This window comes from Pavona decussata, unplaced genomic scaffold (genome assembly GCF_977016875.1).
Source record: "Pavona decussata unplaced genomic scaffold, jaPavDecu1.1 SCAFFOLD_210, whole genome shotgun sequence".
NCBI lineage: Eukaryota > Metazoa > Cnidaria > Anthozoa > Scleractinia > Agariciidae > Pavona > Pavona decussata.
In genome coordinates this window covers 674,174-693,452 of record NW_028145615.1, presented here as the reverse complement: position 1 = coordinate 693,452, position 19,279 = coordinate 674,174, and the positions used below count along the sequence as shown (strand labels likewise).

General features: G+C 37.8%; 1 protein-coding gene across 3 annotated transcripts in view; it reads left to right on the top strand.

Annotated features, from left to right (window-relative positions):
• LOC146460595 (uncharacterized) overlaps positions 1 to 19,279 on the top strand; it is a 115,325-nt gene that overhangs the window by 23,226 nt on the left and 72,820 nt on the right. For 2 of the 3 annotated variants that reach the window (XR_014857592.1, XM_085088035.1), the window contains exons 4-6: positions 10,396 to 13,287; positions 14,271 to 15,393; positions 16,528 to 16,785. Coding sequence is in view for 2 of the 3 variants with exons in the window: in XM_085088035.1 (XP_084944161.1) it covers positions 10,420 to 13,287; positions 14,271 to 15,393; positions 16,528 to 16,785 (4,249 nt within the window). In the remaining variant the exon portion in view is untranslated. Of the gene's footprint in view, positions 1 to 1,210; positions 3,311 to 10,395; positions 13,288 to 14,270; positions 15,394 to 16,527; positions 16,786 to 19,279 lie in introns of those variants that run through there. The other variant, XM_085088036.1, reaches the window with a different exon arrangement.

Sequence of the window (19,279 nt, the reverse complement as noted above, 5' to 3'; positions counted from 1 at the left end):
GCGAGCAGCGCAGGCTTTTAAAACCAATTTATCTCGGAAAAAAAATACTTGTATAAGCTAGATTTAAAAGGGCTAAAACACGGGCCAGAAAGTGGCGTATGCTTGTCAGTCTTATTTACACACCAAATTCTAAACCATAGGCAGCCCAAACTGAAAAAAAAATCATTATTTTCATAAGAAAACCGGTACCTCAAAAGATTTTCGAAAATAATTATTTGGAATTCACATTGAAGGAATATTTTTTCAGTCAATTAGTCGATTTTCTTGTGATCAGTGTGATGTTAGAAACGGAATTGAGTTTTCCTGGCGGGGGCAGCTGCCCCCTCTGCCCCCGCGCTATGTACGGCCCTGTCTGTCCTATTCCAGTGGTCATGAAATAGATTCGTTGAGTTAAATTTCTGTAAATCGGATGTTCTGTGAGGTTTGTCTTTTCGGCACGCGTCCCATATAGAACGCATGTGTTTTCGCACGCGTGTCATATTGCACGTTCTGCGTGACATTTTGTGATCGTGCGCTGTTACCAGTGAAAAAGCTGGAACATCTCTCATAGAAAGCCCAGAAAAAAAGGGTATCAGGGTGGAAAGGTATTCGCACAAATACCCCTCTGTCGCCAAAATTCATCATTACCACTGGAACCGCAAATACTCCTTTGTCGCCAAAATCCATCATTATCTTAGATGCAACCCATGGTTACAAAATCCGACGTGTTTAGTATTAAAGAGAGTAATGTTTTATTTTGTTTGCGTGACATTTTCGGTCGACTACATCACGTTTATCGCAAATATGATGCCTTAGACTCTCAGCGAATCTTTTATCGTTCACCTGTCACCAAAGACTGAACTAACGTGCATGCTCAGATACTCCTAATACAACGGCGCCCAAGTAAACGCTCCCACAGCGTCTTGCTACTTTTAATTAGGGCACACAATAGACCATTTCGATGAAGCACCCGTTCGTAAGCAAAATGACACCTCAAAATAATTTCGTGACAAAAGAAAACGAATTCCTTTCGGTTTCGAAAGGGCAAATATGTCGTTAAAAATGTGAAAAAGGTTAGCTAGCATTTTCGTAAAACCAAAAACATCTAGAAAGTTCGAAGATTAATTTTCAACTAGGACCTCTGAACAGACAAAACTCTATTAGTTTACATAAATATGTCTTTACAAGGCCACAAAACGATCTGGGAACCATGACAGTCCTGAGACAACGTTTCTGGTATTTTATTTGCTTTAATGTTATCCTCAGTGGCTGTATGCCCCTGAGCCTTTAATTCCTTAATCCGAACGTTTAGCACTGATGCTTTCGTGTCTACGTAAACACTAAAAAAGTAAACAGACCATTGAAAAAATGGGAACGGCTTGTTTTTCTTTAGGAAATCTAACATGATTGAAAAAGTTTGAAGCTTTTGATAGCCCCTCACTTATATTAGCGATCGAAATGATTTGATTTCGTTTTTAGCAATAGTGACGATTTGCTACGGCTCGAGTAATATTACGATAATGCCTTTGATATTTAATTGAGTTATATCATAATGTTACTCGTGATCAAGCCTTGGTAGTAATTCCCGTAATTACAAAATATTTTAATGTCGTTCCACTCGATGCTTTGCCAGATGAGCTCATTCCTAAAGTGGAGAACATTAGAGTTTTCGCAACCTTTTACCTTAAGAACAGCGGTTTATTTTTAAACAAACAAAAATGTCTTAAGTTTACTGTTTTAATTCGTTTTGCTGTTTTTCAGTAGTATACCACCTTCTAGTTTAAGCCAGCAGCTTGATAACTTGTGATGAGAAAATGACCAGTTTTTGAACGGTTTCCAAGATCTTACAATATTGTTGACATTAGTAACGCTAGATAGCCCTAACAGCTTGAAGGGATGAATAGAGCTTTTGTTATGGTAATCCTGTAATCCATTCCCCCGTCCTTTTCTATCTCTTCAAGACGAGTCGAGATCTCTGTTTAACGGTTGCGAGAACTTAATGTAAGGAAATACATGTACTGTTTGTAATTTCTGAGCCCTAGAATACCGTAAAGTTCCGATCAGTGGTAGCGACCCTCGTTGCTTTTGGAATTAGCAGCGTTTGGGGCTCGTTACGGCTTTCGGGGAGTCGTTACTTTCTGGGGGTCGTTATTTTCGGGGAACTAAAACCATGAAACAAGCTAGCGCTAGTTCTTTTCTCCGAAATGAAAAATTATATGATTCGCACAGAGCTCAAACAACAGACAGAATTAAGACCATTTGCATTACCCATTTCTGGTAGCAGGGACAGTGAAATAAACATCGATGATCTACCGGACTAGTTACCGCATGAATGAATCAGCCGCTGTAGAATCGAATTCTTCTCTAACTCAGGGGAGGAAAGATAAACTCAGTGCTTTAAATCTATGACACACCAATGCGTTTTATACTGTTGTATATATAGAGTTTTCAGTTTTAATTTGAAGAAACGTTCCTGTTGTGAATTAATACGAAATTCTACCAGTTCAGTTTTCACATTACGCCATCAGTGAACTGATGTCAAGGGCGAATGATGGCTTAAGGCTTTCCGTTGTTGTAAAGTGCCTTATCGTGATCAATTTGTCCATGCACGAGTATTGTACATTAAAAATTTGACTATGGATTGGAAAACAATAAAGGCATTCGGTATTTGTATATTGTAATTAAAAAAAAAAAGCTTGCATGGTCTTGCTACTTTCGGGGGCTCGCTGTTTTCTGGATTTATTAGTGGCCACAAAGTATTGACGTTACTTTCGGGGGGTCGTTACTATCGAAACTTTACGGTACGGGACAATCCAAAAGTCTAGCGAAAAATATATGAAAACGTTTTTGCTGAACTGTAATTTGCCCCCTAATTTGCCAGTTCATAAACAATTCTTAACAGCAATTTTCGTTGTCTTCTTTGTGTTCAGTATAAAACAGCGTTATTAATAGTTAGGCCTGTTTCTCGAAAGTCCCGGTAACTTACCGGGCCCGATAAAGGATAAATGTCTTTAGTGATAAACATTTCTTAAAAGAAGTCAATTTTTCTTAGCTTTGAATACTAAATTTTAAAATCTTATGATTCTATTGAAACATTGGCCAAGTAAAATGCCTGTAATCACCATGTAATCGGCGAAAAAACACTTTAAAATATACTTACCGACTTTCGAGAAAGGGGTCATATCTGTTCAGAATGACCATATTTGGGCACTGTAACATTGTGTTAAATAATAATCGTCCAAAGGCGTTGAGAGCGCATGAGGGCGAAGAGAAAAATCCGAAGTGTTTTTACCAGCGCTGTCCCTGAATTAAGCCTCCTTCCAACTAAGATGTAAGTATACGTTTTCCAGGTCTAAGGTTGAAACAGGTGAAATTGTGAGGTGATTATTCCTCTCGTTGGGAAATTGTTGAATTGTACCGTGTGCAATATAATTTTGTTTGCGTAGGCAGTTCAGCGAACATAACTTATGCATCCACATCTTCAAGATCATTACATAACTTGCAAAGTCCAAGACGTTACTATTTAGCTAGCCAAGCTCAGCTTAACTATTTTGCAGTATCAAAAACTATAAATAAATGTTTAGGAACTACTGTATGTTCACTGCTAGGAAATTTTTTGTTTGGTCGCCCAAGGCAATTCATGATCAACATTTCCGCCCACGCCATTTATGCATGTCGCGTACCTCGAAAAGCAATATAACGACAAAATGAAATGATGTAAAACTGAGCCACATAAGCTTTGCTTTTTTGTTTCTTAAATTATTGTATATTTGCGGGCAAAACTTTGGAACTCAGGCGGGTATTTTAAAAGCCTTAAATTCGTCGATCCTTGTCATGTATCGAGGAGCCTTTCCATATTTGCATCGCCCCAAGCGTCCTAAAGGCCTCGACGGTTTAAAATACATCCTCGTTTTCTCCTCTGTTCTTCCCCGGTTTCGTCGCTTTGGTGCTAGACAAGATGTAAAATTTCTGTAGCACTTGGAGTGTCTATCGGTCGCTACCGGGCAATTTTCCGGAAAAGAAACTTTTTTGATTTGTGTCCTCGTCAGTGAATAAAGAATTCGTGGCATCTGTTACCGCTAAATCGTTCATACCGTCAAAAGGTTTAGAAAAGTAAGCTTAATTCCATGTTATTCAAACAAACCTTTCGTTAGCTTGTCTTTCTATTTACTACAACTAAGCCAGCCTTTAGTTCTTGTTGGTGGCCATTCATGCCAGCTCTCAATATTTGCCAAAACTACCTTTGATATGTTCTCTCCCGGTTCCAGAGAAGAATATCACCACAAAATGGCTCTATGTAGATATAACCCTTCAGCTACAAATTGCTATGGCTGGTAAACTCCTTTGCCATGGTGGGAAGATCTTTCCCCTATCCATTCACTCGCTAACTTGCCATAAGCTAGCGAGCAAGATTTGATTCATCATCCTTTCAATTTTATAACATTTTATTTTAACTGCGTCATACTTTATTGGATGTTATATAATATTTTTTGTTTACTGATTGGTGGAATTTGTGTGACGAAAGCAGCTCAAGCCAATGACTGTTTATGCGATATGCATGCACGTTTAATTAAATGCACGCGAGAATTGTGTGCAAGCTTGTTATATTAGTTCAGATGGATGATGTTTTGCATCGTAGTGGATCAACTGACTTAAAATTGTAACATGTTTTTTAAAAGACCTTGTTTCCTTAGCTCAGCTCTTATTTATTTTTTCTCTTAAGCTATCATGCAATATTGCCAATGATTCATTATTTTGCATTGTGAAAGAGAAATGTTATAAACCGACTTTCACAGAATATTTCAGTGTTGGACGTTGTCCTTATTTAACTGAAGTTTTATTTGAATGTGCTGAAATTTGGAGCTAATTTCAGTTGAAATTTCAATTACCGTATTGTTACCCAACTTTTGCCGTAACTGATGGTATATACTGTACATGACTACTTTCTGCTACACCTTATGAAAGTCATTTATAAGCTGTAACCTTTACTGTATAACTGTTTTTAGCACCTTTCTGATATAATTCTTTGGCACTCTGGTCACTTGATTTTTTCAACGGTGTAAAAAAATATGCCTCCTGACATGGCCACAATTCTTGAATTGTGATCATTTTTGGTTTTCAATGAAGCCTGGCATGTGTCTGCAGTTCAGTGCTGAATCACAGTACTTAGACATTTTTCTTGTGACACAATTTGCACAAAAAATTAGTTCGCATAGCATGCATATTGCCTAAAATGAACAGTGTTTTGTTGTGCAGAAAAGTGTTGTATGATACAGGACTTGTGAGACTCGATGCTACTTCATGCAACTCTTATTGCAACAAAAACACTGCAAGATGGGTTCATTTCAAGCCATATTTTACACTAAGCAACATTTTGTGTGACCTTTGTCACAAACGCAACAAAATTGCAACACAAGTTGGAAGAAGACTTGCTTTTGTTACACAGCCTCAAGTTGTTTGACAGCTTGTGCTTGGGTATACAGCGAAAAGTTATAGAATTAAATTCGAATGGAGCTCTTCTTGAATATTTTATGACCTGCGTGGCTATAAGTTGTATCATGTCGTTCTAGCTTAAAAATTCAATTGCATTTGACACATGACCAGTATTTCTTAGATAGAATTTCCAAAAGATGCATCAGTTAGCATGAAAATTTTCAAATATAGGGAAGAGGAACAAAAATTTGTAGCGAGATCTGTGTTGCGACTATTGCTGTGGACATTTTTTGTTCAGTGTTACACGCTGACGTCTGGGGTGCAATGTGTTATATTGTTATAATTGCTCATAACATTCATTCTAATAACCTATAAAATTATGCTCACATGTGACACAGATTGTCTGTAGCTGTGGTGACGAATGATGCTTCGGTACAGCTATATGGTGTGTTTTGGTTTTGGTTGCAAAATTAAATTTTGGATCTTTTCTTCAAATTTGAACTCTGGTCCTTGTTAGACAAAATAAAGAGGTCCCTTTGTTCTTTATACTTTTGCACTGCTTTTAAATGTGTTTCAAGTTAAAAAAAGGTATTGACTTCTACTTTTATTATTTTCTTTTAGCATTACAAGCAATATGTAACATAAAGAAAGTAAATTTCATCCAAGGCAGGTGCTTGCAGTGTGGTTTTTATAGCCTGATGAACTTGTGCTTGGGTAGCAAAAACATTGAAGCATGCTCAGCTTATTGTTCTTTCGATTTTGTACTGTTTATTTGCCATTTAAAGGAAAATGATTTTTGGCTGTTTTAATTAAGGGCATGAGTGGGAGTTAAGGCCTTGATTTTTCTCATTTTGTACTGGTCAAATTGTACATTGTAGATGGGTGAAAAAAATTATTAATGTTTGACTTGTGCATTGAGCGAGCTACTGATTCAGTTGTCATTAAATAAAAATGTGCTTGCTAAGCATAACTCTTGGCTCAATAACAAGGGAAAGCCCCCCCCCCCCCCCCCAAGGCTCTGTTGCTTAATAAAAGGGTGACAGCTGTTTCCTGTTGTGATACAAATGATGGGAGAACCATTGTTATTTTAATCTGTTATCTCCTGTTTCCAATTTTTGTTGTTTTTAAACGAAAAAAATAATATGATGTGACCTTTGGTTAGCTTGGCTGAGCTCCAGATCATGTGGTCCTGATTATAGTTGACTGATTAAAATATATTATAAAGTGTTTGTTGTTTTAAATGTCACGAGACTGTGTTAAGGGTTTTCCAGATCAGGAGCGGGGGAAATAGATTTAGGCAACAGAGATTTTCCCTGAAGAAGATAATATATGGAACACCCTAAACATAATATTTAATAGTGTCTACAGATGTAGGTCTTTCAAATTGCTTTACTTCAAGCAAGTCAGCTTGTTTAAGTTCAACCAAACATCACAGGAGTTTGCCAAGCTTGACATAGCCTTTTCAGGGAAAAATCACATAATTATTTCTTTCACTCCTGTGCCCATTCATAATATTTTAGACTTGTGGCCAATTATAGCCAGTTTATGTTTACGTTCTGGCTGAAACAGATGTTCCTGAAGACCACAAAATTAATAATAATAGCTTGTGTGTGTCACTTGTAGTTGTCTTCATAGTATCCGTTGTTGTAAGTTTTCGCTCAAATGAACACGACATCTCATCCATTTTGGATGTTGGTTAACCGTTAAATTTTCGTGATCTGAACTATCCGGTTAATGATTTTGGTAACTGTTCAATGTGCTCACCCATCCGTTTTTGGACTTTGGTCAACGGTTTAACGGTCTGAGCTATGTTTAAACGGTTAAATGTTTCACCTATCTGTTTTTAACGGTTATAGAAACCATTAAAATGCCTCAGGTACATGTAGCTGTTTTAAGTATCTCTTTAACGGTGTTTAACATTGGTGTTAAAAATTATCTCTTTAAAGGTGTTTAAAATTATAGCAGGAACGATCTCAGAGAAAAAAGGCTGTTTCTCCTGAATCCCTTAAGAGAAAGGTGACAGGATTTTCTTGGTGTAAAACAATTACCTCAGTGCACATCTTGGTAATGTTGTTAAGTGATTCAATCAAAGCAACGTTTATTTTATGCCAACTCATCCTGAGTAAACAGAGACTAAGGCTTTGAAATTATCTGTAATTTATTTGAGTTCCAACATACAGAATTTTTTATTCTTGCATATATACATAATATATATCATTTGCCATGTACACAGATTATTATGCTGCTTAAATGGATCTTTTTTATATAATATGAAATCTAGATGAGCAAAATTCAAGTTTAACTTTTCTTTAAATGTGTTTATTATTAATTAACTGATTTTGACAAACTTTTCTTCCCAAACAGCTATATTTAATTGACTACAGGCTTCCATGGCCAGTCTTGTCCTGTTACGTTGTCACATTTTTTTTAATACCAAATTTAGGTTCTCCTGTATTTGGTTTTCCTTGATCAATAAATTCTCTTCTATTATCACAGAATTCTTCTGATAAAGTTTCAAAAGGAAATGTGTACTCAGTCCCCTTCTAAGATTTGTCATAGCAGATACTGATTATTTTCAAAACATTGACATTTGGGTTAAAATGTCTGTACATTGTTGTATATATAGTGGGTTTAAATGTATACCCTGTTGGCTATTTTTTAACGGTAAGGTTGCTTTCCATGCAGGGATCTTTGTGTTGGATTTTGAAGTACAGCACATGCTTTAAAAAATTGCTGAAGCAGTACAGTGTTAATATGTTTACCATGCAACAAATAACTATTATGAATCATTTTTTATCGTTTCCTTGCAAGTACCACACATTGCATTATCTACATGTACATGGTGGAATAGTTACAATGCCTGTGCTTGTTTTACTTTTTCAAGGAATGTAAGCTCTCATTATAGTAGTCCTTTTATAACAAGTTTTCCCTAATAAATTAATTTGCGTCTTCTTCTTCACCATTTTATGAATAAAGACTTCAAGTAGGCTGCTTAACATTTGATTCAGAGAAAAAAAAATGAAAGCTTTTTCTCCCTAGCAGTAAACAGTGTAATCATAGAAAGTTAGCAAAAAGCAAAGATTGATACACAAACACTGTAATGTGTAGTTGCATGCCAAAATGTATTACTCTTTGTTCAAGTGGAGACCTTTTAACATCTCCCACTTGTGTTTTTTCAGTACTGTGAAGAACAATACATTCTAAGGAGGTGTTTGTTCAAATAATATTGTCTTAATTAATCTCAATGACAATAGGCTCTTGCTTTGGTTACAATTAGCTATGACCCTAAATTGTTTGGGTAGTGTCCTTTCCTCCATTTAACTTAGCTTCCTTCTATTTTCTTTCTATATATTTTTGTGACCTATGCACATTTGTTTTGTGCAGCGTACATGATTGTATAGTATCCATGTCGGTCAGGCATTGATTGTCAGACTTGTACTTGGCAGATAGTTTTCTAAGCTATGTTTGTTCGGGTCACTTAAGCTGATTGGCCTGCAAAGTGGTTTAACTGTAGTTCAAAGGCTACTGCTGCACATGTAGTTTTCGTGATTCCCAGTACTGAAGAGTAGAGAAATGTAAGATCTTCAACCTCAATTCCTTTGTTCTCCTGTTAATCCATTGCACAATGGGAGTGGTTTACGTGCCATATTTCATTGGTTTCATTATTGTGTGCATACTGTACTTAATTGGTGTACATGTCTATCTGGCTGTGATATGGAGACATGATTCCACTAATAAGTCACCTGGGCATTACAGATTTACAGGTATAAATGATAGGGCTCTGTTGCTGCTCTTAATTGTAACATGTATATCATGACTTGAATTAACATTTTCTGATTGATTCATGCGAGCTGCATTTTAGGCTCTCTTCTTACAACTCGAAAAAGCTGCTGAAAGATTTAAAGGGGATTTTCATGTTGGACGGATAGTTACTGTTTAGTTATAACATGTGGGTGGAGATTTCTTTTTATCAGTCATTTTTTGAAGAAGATATGTTTGCACTGTGCTTGGATAATTATGCAAGTCAAAGTACATTTTACCAAGCTTATCAAATATAAAGTTTTAAAAAAATACACTTTACATAATTACGGTATTTATTCGAATAAGTGCCGCCCCTGAATAAGCGACACTCTCGATTAAGCGCCGCACACGGAGCAGACTGGTTAATAAGCGCCGCCCTCGAATAAACACCGCAGCTTGTGTGACGCTTATTCGAGTATTTCCATAAAATAATAAAAATACACTGTAATCCCTGCAATGCAATTCTAAGCCAGCAATGGGAATTTATTTTCATCAGAAGTGATGTTTTTCGGTTCGTAGTGAGTATATCTTGATGCTATTTTATTTAGTTCTCTCTAAAAAATGTTCGCGTTTTTCAGTTTTTGCGTGTAGGCTGTAAACTTCGCCGGTACGACAAGCCCAACCTCTCTCTTTCTCTTCCTTGAAACTGTTGCAGTAAGGAGATTGTCATCGTTTGCTGTACTCATGAAGTAAATTAATTTATACAATGAAAATGTTTTGTCTTTGTGGTATGGGCCTTTTAAATAAGCGCCGCCTTCGAATAGGTGCCACCCTCGAATAAGCACTGCAGAAGAGACCCAAAAAATTAAATAAGCGCTGCGGTGCTTATTTGAGTAAATACAGTATGTATGAGATGAGAATCAACTGATGTTACCCACTTAAGACTTCTCTACTTATTATAATTATACACCCTAGAGCTATTCAGTAAAAGTGTAATTTCAGTTCTGCTGCAATAATGGTACAACAACAATTATTGTTTTGAACAGTTTTCAGTTTTAAGTACTTCTGACTTGTATTAATTGTGGGGTATCAGAATTTAGGGTGTTGTGTAAGGAAAATTGATTTCATACTTGAGAATTGGTGAGAACACAAAAGAGTGTTAGTAAATGTTAATTTTTATTGTATCTAGTTTTGTTAGTATGTCAGTCCTTGTTAACTTTGAGTACTTCCTCTTACCTGCAGATAAATTGTGGTTGGCCATTCATCATGATGGACGTGTTGTCCTCCCTCTTAAACAAGTACAGGGATGTTTTCCCTCCCTCACATGAAGACCAAGGATTTGTCAAAAAGCAGATTTCAAAAGGAGCTAGCATTAACCAAGATGATGCAAAAAAGAATGAAAAGTTCTTTTATTTCATTCTTCGTTGTTCAGATCTGAAAATAATAAAACCTTGGAGTGAAAACCAGTACGAATTCATTGTCCGTGAAAGTCCTTGCCTTAATGATGCAAGTTTCAACCCAATTAACTGCCTTTATGCCATGAGTGCTTTTGCTTTTGTGAAAGGAAACATGGAATGTTTGGAAGAAATACGCAATATTGCAGTTAATACTTATCAACATGCTCCTAATGCTGGCTTTCTGATGAATATCCTTGGAGTGATGTTTAGTGAAAAGGCAGAGTATGTGAAGAGTTATGAGTTCTTTTGCAAAGCCAAGAGTTGTTTTGAACATGAGCACGACCATCTTAACAATGCCATTGTCACTTTGAACTTAGCAGCTCTTTGTAAGGTCCTGGGAGAGTATAAAGAGGCGCGGCACTTCTGTGATCATGCAGCTGACTTGTGTCATGACATTTCTATGAGAACAACGCAAGATGTTTTGCTGCCAATAAAGGTTTTGAGAAGGGTTGCTGATTTATTGGAAGAATTAGGAAACTATGAAAAGTTTCGCAAGATTTTGAGCATTGTTGTACCGTATGACATTAGTAGTGCTAGCGAAGCGTGTGAAGTCGACTTAACAAAAAGGTTGATGAAAATCCAGCTTAAAGAGCAAAATGGTGAGAAAATTGATGGAAAAGAACTCGAAGACTTTACCTCTTATTTGTTGGCATTGATGGAAAGACCAGATAAAGAGTTGCTGAGTGTTGATTTCTTGAGAACAGGTATGATTACAGCAAGGATTAACCGCAAGGCTGGTCATCCTGATGAAGCATTCAAGTTACTGGAGAAGTTGGAAGGTGCATTCCTGTTGGTTCGAGACAGCAAGTACCCCCTTTATGGAGTGATGCTGTTTCAAATTGGTCGCTTCAAATTTGGCTCTCAAAAGTTCAGTGAGGCTAAGAGTGCTCTGAAACAGGCAGAAAAGATCTTGGTCAGTTACTTTGGAAGAAGCCACCATGTAGTTGCATTTTGCAGGAAGCTCCTGGGTGCCAGCTGTGCAGAATTAAAGGACAGCACCATGGATGCTACTAAACACCTGAAGGAAGCACTTACTGTGTTCAGGAACATAAATCATCAGCATGTAGAAGAAGCAGAAATTATGTTGAAGTTTGCTGATTTGTACATTAGAGATGGAAAGGTGCAGTGTGCCAGAGAAACCTCGTCAAAGGCTATCAATCTTTTTATAGAAGCTTGTGGTGAAATCTCCCCTAAGACAGCTAGTGGATACATTCAGTCTGCACAAATCTTACAAAAGGTTCACAAATTCCGAGGTGAAGCTGCTGGTAAAATGAAAAATGCCATTGATATTTTCTTAAACCTTGGATTAAGACAAGATCATCCTGATGTTGTGTTTTGCCAGTATTTGCTTGGGGAGCTGCAGCTCTCCTTGGGCAAGAACAAAGAAGCTGAACAGTATTTTGTTGATGCACAAAACCAGGAATCCTTCCCCAGTGAATCCGGCAGGAGAAAATCCCAGTTAAATTGCGTTGTCCCTGAAGTCAGTAACATGTTCATTCAAGGCAGTGTTGGTCATGCTTTTGGGAGCTGCCCTTATCATACCGCCAAAATTGTTTCTCTTGTTAGTCTGGTAAACATGAAGAAAGGCAGTGACAGGCAGAAGTATCTTTATGCCTTGTTAAGCTGTTTGGAAGAGAGTAAAACGGATTTACAAGAAAGATGGAATTTTGCAGGCCACAGTGTTTATTGTTTTTCATATACAGTATGCTATGACAAGATCGTGTACTGTATTATTTCCTTGGACCCAAACCTCAAACCTTCACAGTGTATGGATAATGGCAATGATTCCAATTTGTTGATGTTGTCAAGTTCAGTGAAGTCATCTTGTGTTCTGTTTTGGAGGAGTTCATGTAGTGTTCTTGAGATGAAAGAGTTGAAGCATTTAGAACTTACCTTACGTGACAGTGTTACCACACTCTTTTTGCAACCCAAGTTCAGGAAAGTCTATGATGAAGGGAAAGACTTTTGCTTGGAACTAACCATACCAGAAGAACTAGAAGATTTCTCCCTGTGCATGCAGATTGACCTTATCCCTCTTTTGACGGAGCTGAAGTTGACCAAGTCTGAGTCACATAAAAAGACTGAAGACTCTAACTGTTTGACATCTTGGTCATCTTTCCTGCCTGAACCTTCAGTACATGTCTCATACTTTTACTATAAATTTTGTAACAGGCGTGTAGCTGAATTCGCTTTTGATCATTTAATCTCAAGTTTACGTGAAGAATCAATTTTGAAAAAGCTGCAAGTTGTTGAGATTTCTAGTGCACCCACTTTAAAGAACATTGCCTTTTCATCTTTACAAGAGCTTAGGCCTTCCTCTTTATCTATTGTTGTGGACAGTGAATTACCTCTCCTTACTGTGAAATGCTGCACTTTGAAGGAATCACAGTCAAACTGCATTTGTTTCTCAGTACAAAATTATCTTGAGAATGCAATGAAGACATTGTGTGAAGTTGTCCCGGTGAACTTTGAAACCTCTGTAAAGATGTTCTGTGATGGTGTCAGAGTTGATAGCTACAAAGAATCTGCAAGCAGCAACAGTAGCTTGGATGTGAAACCTGAGATGTCATACCCCAGTGCTGCATCAGAAACTGTGGATTCACCAAGCTGTGCAAGTAATGGAGACTCAGAATCAGGCTTGGAAAGCAACCAATCTGTAGAGGCCTTTTGCAATTGGGTACATTTAGTTATTTTTTTAATGATATAATTAGATTGTTCTTAAAGTTGACTTGTCATGGCTTTCCCTTTGTAGTACCTATTTGTATCCCCGAATGAGTGACAAGCTACAGACGTAGAAGTTTTTTCAGAACTGCATAAGGAAATGATCCAAAAAGTGTCATTTGTCTGTTTTTACATCTTGTGCTCCTGTAAAGCAAAGATGATTGCCAGGAAGTAAGCTAAGGGCCCTGCCTAATTTTTTCTTGTCAGTCATAAAAGCCCAAAAATGATGTTGGAAAACAGAAGCCAACTTTTGAAGTATACAATGTATTTAAAAAAAAAGTTCTTGGTTGCCGTTCCTGATTAAAACGTTGCTTGCCCAGCAGGCTATTAATATTTTGTAGTTGCATTATGAACTACAGTAGTAGGGATTTAAATAACACCCCATTAAACTCAAAGCAAAATCACAGCAGCAGACAGACAGCAAACTGCAGCCAAGCAATTGCAAACAGTGAATGACCTTTGGGCGAGCAAAGCAACGGAAACAACTGCATGAACGTGTCACAGAGTGTCCCTGCTAGATCTTCCGGGCCGCCCCTGTGACCAGTGCATGGGAAGACTGCTGAGCCGCATTGATTCAAGCTCAACTTAGCCTAAATTTCATTTAGCCACATTAAGCAAGGCAATGCACCCCTGATGTCAAACTAGTGCAGCTGAATTTGGCACCCCTTGTTTGAAACCGATATAGTTTGATTCTAGTTAGAATCAGACTGCATCATCCATCCATTTTGCAGATTTTTCTGTCTACTTTTCAATTCACACCCCAACCCTGAGTAACCTGGGCATTTTTATGTATTTATCTATGTTTTAGTGACATAATTTTTAGTGCATCATTTTATGTTTGATATGTGAATCTCACAAACCCTTCTGCAAAACACTCCTATGACATTGGTATCCTCATTATAATGAATGAATGAAACCATTCTTGATATTTTCTCATAGGTTCCTGAAGAAGTGCCCCCTGTTAGTTGTGGCAGAGACAAGGTCCATTCAGATGTGGATTTTTGCTTGTGCCTCCTTGATTGCTTGTTGAGCAACAGACATGTCATACCGGAGGAAGACATATTAAATAGCAATGCAGTATTTTCATCTCCTTATCTCAGTTCTGACAGCAGCATTCAACTTGATCGCAGTCATCCATTCCTTTCAGCTAGCTCTGCTTCCTCCCTGAACTCGCTGCCTGCAAGCCCTTCTACAAACTTTGAACATACTCCATTCATGCCAAACAAGTTGTCATCTGACAGCTTATCTTCTGACAGTAAACTGATGGAAAAAAATTTGCTGCCACATACTGAACAGAAAGAAACAGAGGAAGTCACTTGTAGTAAACAGTTGTTGGAGAATTCATCTTCATGTGCTGCTGAGTGCAGTGGACGTCTTGAGGAGTTTACAGAGAAGACCTTGTCATTCTCAGATGGATTGAATTTGTCAAGTTTAAAGGAGGGTTTAACTGCAGGAGAAGGCAATCCTTATCCAGAAGCAAAGGACCCAGATCATTTTGAAGGTTGCTATCATTTGTGGACTGAAATGAGCAATAAAGAGCTGCCAAGTAAATTTGATCATAATAGTGGTACACATGCAGCTGGTGATGTGGACTCTCAAGTTGTGCATTGCAGGGAACTCCAGTCTGCACAAAATCATACTGTGTGGGTAAATCCAAAGCAGAGTGCAGCTTGTGAGAGTGTTACACAGGTCTCAACATCATCGTCCTTGGTTTCAGAGAGCATTGGTGTAGGAACTCTCTTGAATGAGTGTGGTGGACCTACCTTGCTGAGCTTAGAGAATGAGCATGCAACATTCCAGCATCAAATCCATGAATTTCAAGAACAAGTAAACCAGTTGGAGGAACAGTTGAAGAAGAGGGAGGCAGAGATACAGCAGCTTCAAGCTGAACTCGGAAGATATCTGTTTCTTGAGGACAAAGGAAGACGCAATCAGAAACTTCAGCTGTTGTCCAAGGAATCTGGCAGCGACCAGAGTATACCATGTGCTGGAAATGCATCTTCTACTTTGACAAGCATGGATGGAAGGCTTCTTGGTGGAGCAGGTCGCATACGAGAGCCAAGTAACTCAACATTATCTACATGATTGTACATAAAGTACATGTAGTTTGACAGATCAGCAGTACCTGTTTGATGTTGTAGGCTATCCATTGATTTCAAACATTTTAGTCTGTCTCGTTCTTACTGGTAAATTTTTTTTTTTTTTGTTTTTTTTTTTTTTGTTTTTTTGTCTTTTGATGTTGTAGTTGCCACTAATATAACAATAGAGTTGATGTTCGCGGGCGTAAATATGTTTTTGGCCCGACTCAGGCTCATTTTAAAAAAATGAGTTCTGAGAAGGGCTAAAAACATATTTACGCCCAAGAACATCAACTCTATTACTATTATAATAATTTCAGAGGGCATTCAGAAAAGAAATCAAAGACAGTACAGTAAGAGATATCTTGAACGCTGCCAGCGTCGCGTAGGCGTTTATTTTACAGTTGTTTCATTGTACAAAAATATTCATTGTCGCATAAGCTTTAAACTTCGACAGAACACCGCAAAATTTGTCGAGAGAATATTGCTTCTAAGTTTTCAAAGGGAAAATAACAGAATTTTGTGAGCAGCGAAGATATGGTCACTTGCAAGTGTTAAAATTAATTGTGCAAGTGCTTTCGCTCGACGAAGACAAACTGTTTACCTTCACCTCGCTGCCGGCCATGGAGCTACTACAGGCATTATTTCCACCATCGCCCACCAGTTTCTGTAAGTCCTTTTCTCTAGCTAGCTGAAACTACTGGGAATTTGCTTCTTCGTTAGGTTTTTCAGCCATTTTGTAGCTCAAAACAATTTTTTTGCAGACGGCAGCGCTTCCAGTCAAACAACCAAGAAAACGGCGCGAACAGTTGAATGGTTTCCAGTTCTGATTGGCTGGTTACGTTATGTTCTTGTTTCTCATTGGCTTAGAGCAGCGGGCTAAAATATATTTTAGCCCGCTGAATTTTCCATTTTAGCCCGCAAAATACGCCGCAATGCCCGATGAAATTATTATAATATCAGGTTAAATTCATTTGTGCATTGATCAAATCCAGCAAGGTCCATGCCCCCTCGTATCTCATCACACCCCCTTTCTCCCTTTCTCCCTTTCCATTGTAAGATGGAGGCAGAAAAGATATCTCAATGATATAATTATTACTTTTTTTCTTTTTGGTTAGGTTCCACTTTGCAAGCCAGACTTCTAGAAATCTCTGATTCCTTATCAGCAGATGAACTGAAACGGATGAAGTTTCTGGCCAGAGGCAAGGTGGATGGTTTCAGGCTTGCCAAAATCAGGGAGGGCTTTGAGCTGTTTGAAGAACTGGAGACTGGAGGCAAATATCCGTGCGCCTACATTGGGCAGCTGCTTGAAAGAGTTCGACGCTGTGATCTTCTCGAGAAACTTGGACTGCCTTTTCTGGATGATGCAAAGAATGGTAAGGAACAGTGTACATATGTATGATAGAACTTGTTAATCTAAAAGTGACAACTGGAAACTTACCTGGGACATTTTGGCTGGGTGCATCCACAGAAGTTGCGATTTGACTATAGTTTACAAGTTGTTACTGTATTGGCCACTTTAAGGTTGAGCAGGGGACTGGGTCAAGTTGCAAATTTTATTCAATTTATAAATTGACACCACCATATAAAAGACCTCTTTAAGATTAGTCGTTTGACCAAGTTTGGTACTGTTTAGTTGAATCACAACCAAGTTATGGACCTTGAAACATGGTTCCAAATCCATACAAATGTCTCTAATTTTGAGAAGACATATAAACTCTCAAAATTTTTCTTATTTCTGTGATATACTTAAAAAATTAATAAACGTAGGAATTTTCAACTCAGTTTCTTTGGAATGGTAACTATCTGACAGGATTTTACAGGGGTAGCAAAAATGAGCAACTTTTTAAGAATTTGTATGGTTTTGGGGACGCCGTCACAAAATTAGAGACTTTTGTATGGATTTGGAACCATGTTTCAAGGTCCATAACTTGGTCGTTATTCAACTAAACAACACCAGACTCAGTCAAATGACTAATCTTTGCGTGATCTTTTATATGGTAGTGTCAATTTATAAATTAGATAAAATTTGCAACTCGACCCGGTCCCTTGCTCAACCTCAAAGTGGCGTATATACTGTAAAGTATAATATAACCTAAAAGGTTCTTGAATTAAACTTTATTCAGAATTATGATAACAAGAGTGTCTAATTGTATTTCAGAACCATTTGAAGGAGCAAATTTCATTGTCGATACATGTTACGATATTTATGATCATGCTTGTTTAGACTGTTAAGCGCTGTTTCCACAGGTAGTGCAGACGAGCGAGCTAAAAATTATTTTCTTACCAAATACATTTTAGCAAAAGAAAAATTAATCGACTGGTTGTCAAATCATCTCTTGTAAAGCGATAAGTTTCGAAATACGACAGCCGCCGTGTTCTTGACCTTCGAGCTTGTTCTGCCAGTAGCGACAAAGCGGACGCGAAGTTTGTTGTTAACGCTCGTCCAGCAAGTAATATTATTTCGATAAACTATTTTTCTTTTCTCGAAGAATCAAACTGACAAAAAAAGAGCATGTCGATAATAAGGTTTTTTATCGTTGAGTTTCCGAAGCGAGCAAGCTTCGAAATACGACACCTTGTATTCAAGTTTGTCAAAGCGAGGTTCTAAACGCGTTCTATTATAGTCCTGGCGATCGTCATTATTCGAATTTCATGCTGCAGGCTGTCGCTTTTACTTTACCGTTTCTGTTGTTGTGCAAGACAATGCCACATAAAGCAAAGGTATGGCAATGAATAACAAAGGCAGGACATACGCCTATGACAACATACGCGTATAGCAGCATACGCATACGCGTATCACTTGCGTATGGTACGCGTATGCAAAGTTCGCTTATTTCTGAGCTGCACTGTACCCTGTATACCATTAACAGATAGAAAAAGTTTAGAAATTGCCCTATGAGCACCCAGTGGGAGATTTGAGAGGAAGGAAGGGGGCCCAAGAACTTCCCATAGATGGATTTAGAATTGACAATACATTGATTGTGTAAAAACTATTATTTTTCAAAACTATCATTCTGTTTTACAAGTTGATCCAGTGGTAATCTGAATTTGTTCATACAGGTTAATCAATACTGTAACAGTTGTTATATATATATTGGTTCTTTCTTCCGTGGATTTGCTTGCTTTAATCCAGTTAATAATACACAGTAATAATTATTGTCACAACTGTTTGACATTACGAAATCGCGCCCATTGAAACACGTCGCTCGTAAAATGCAAATGGGCTTCATTTTGGACGTCAATCACAGCAGTCTTTTGTGTATGGTATTGTTAAAGTGACAATTCGCGGAACGCATCTATTCATTGAAACACAATAGAAAAATAACGCAACACAAAAAAACGAAAGGCGAAGTTTATCAGCAGAAGTTGCGTGACTAAACTAAAATAAATAAAAAATTGCCCCGCGTTATCAAGGAAGCGATGATTTTTAGGTTATTCGATGACAAACGACAGTTCCCAATAAGAATGGGCATTATGTATGCTATCATTGCGATAAAAAGGGAGGAAACAGATAATCACTGTCTCCAGTGAATTGAAAGTAATTTGCATAATCGAGTGGCACGGCGGAATCAAGCAAATGTAATTTTCAATCAACGAAGCGTGTTTTTACGGCAATATACTGCGATTCCAAGCAAAAATTTTGATTTAAAGGATTCCAAATCAACCACATTCGATGTTAGAACTTTAATACGTTCCTTTTAAAGGGCCCTGCTACCGTTTCCTTACGTAAACTCCCTCTTCTTGTGCAAACAAATAAACGAACACTCTTGAGGATTCATGCTGCGAGACAAAAGATACCGCCACCAGCGGCACGCTTTGTAATGCTCGCAAAGCATCATGGTACCCCACTTTTATCGGGCGACGTGT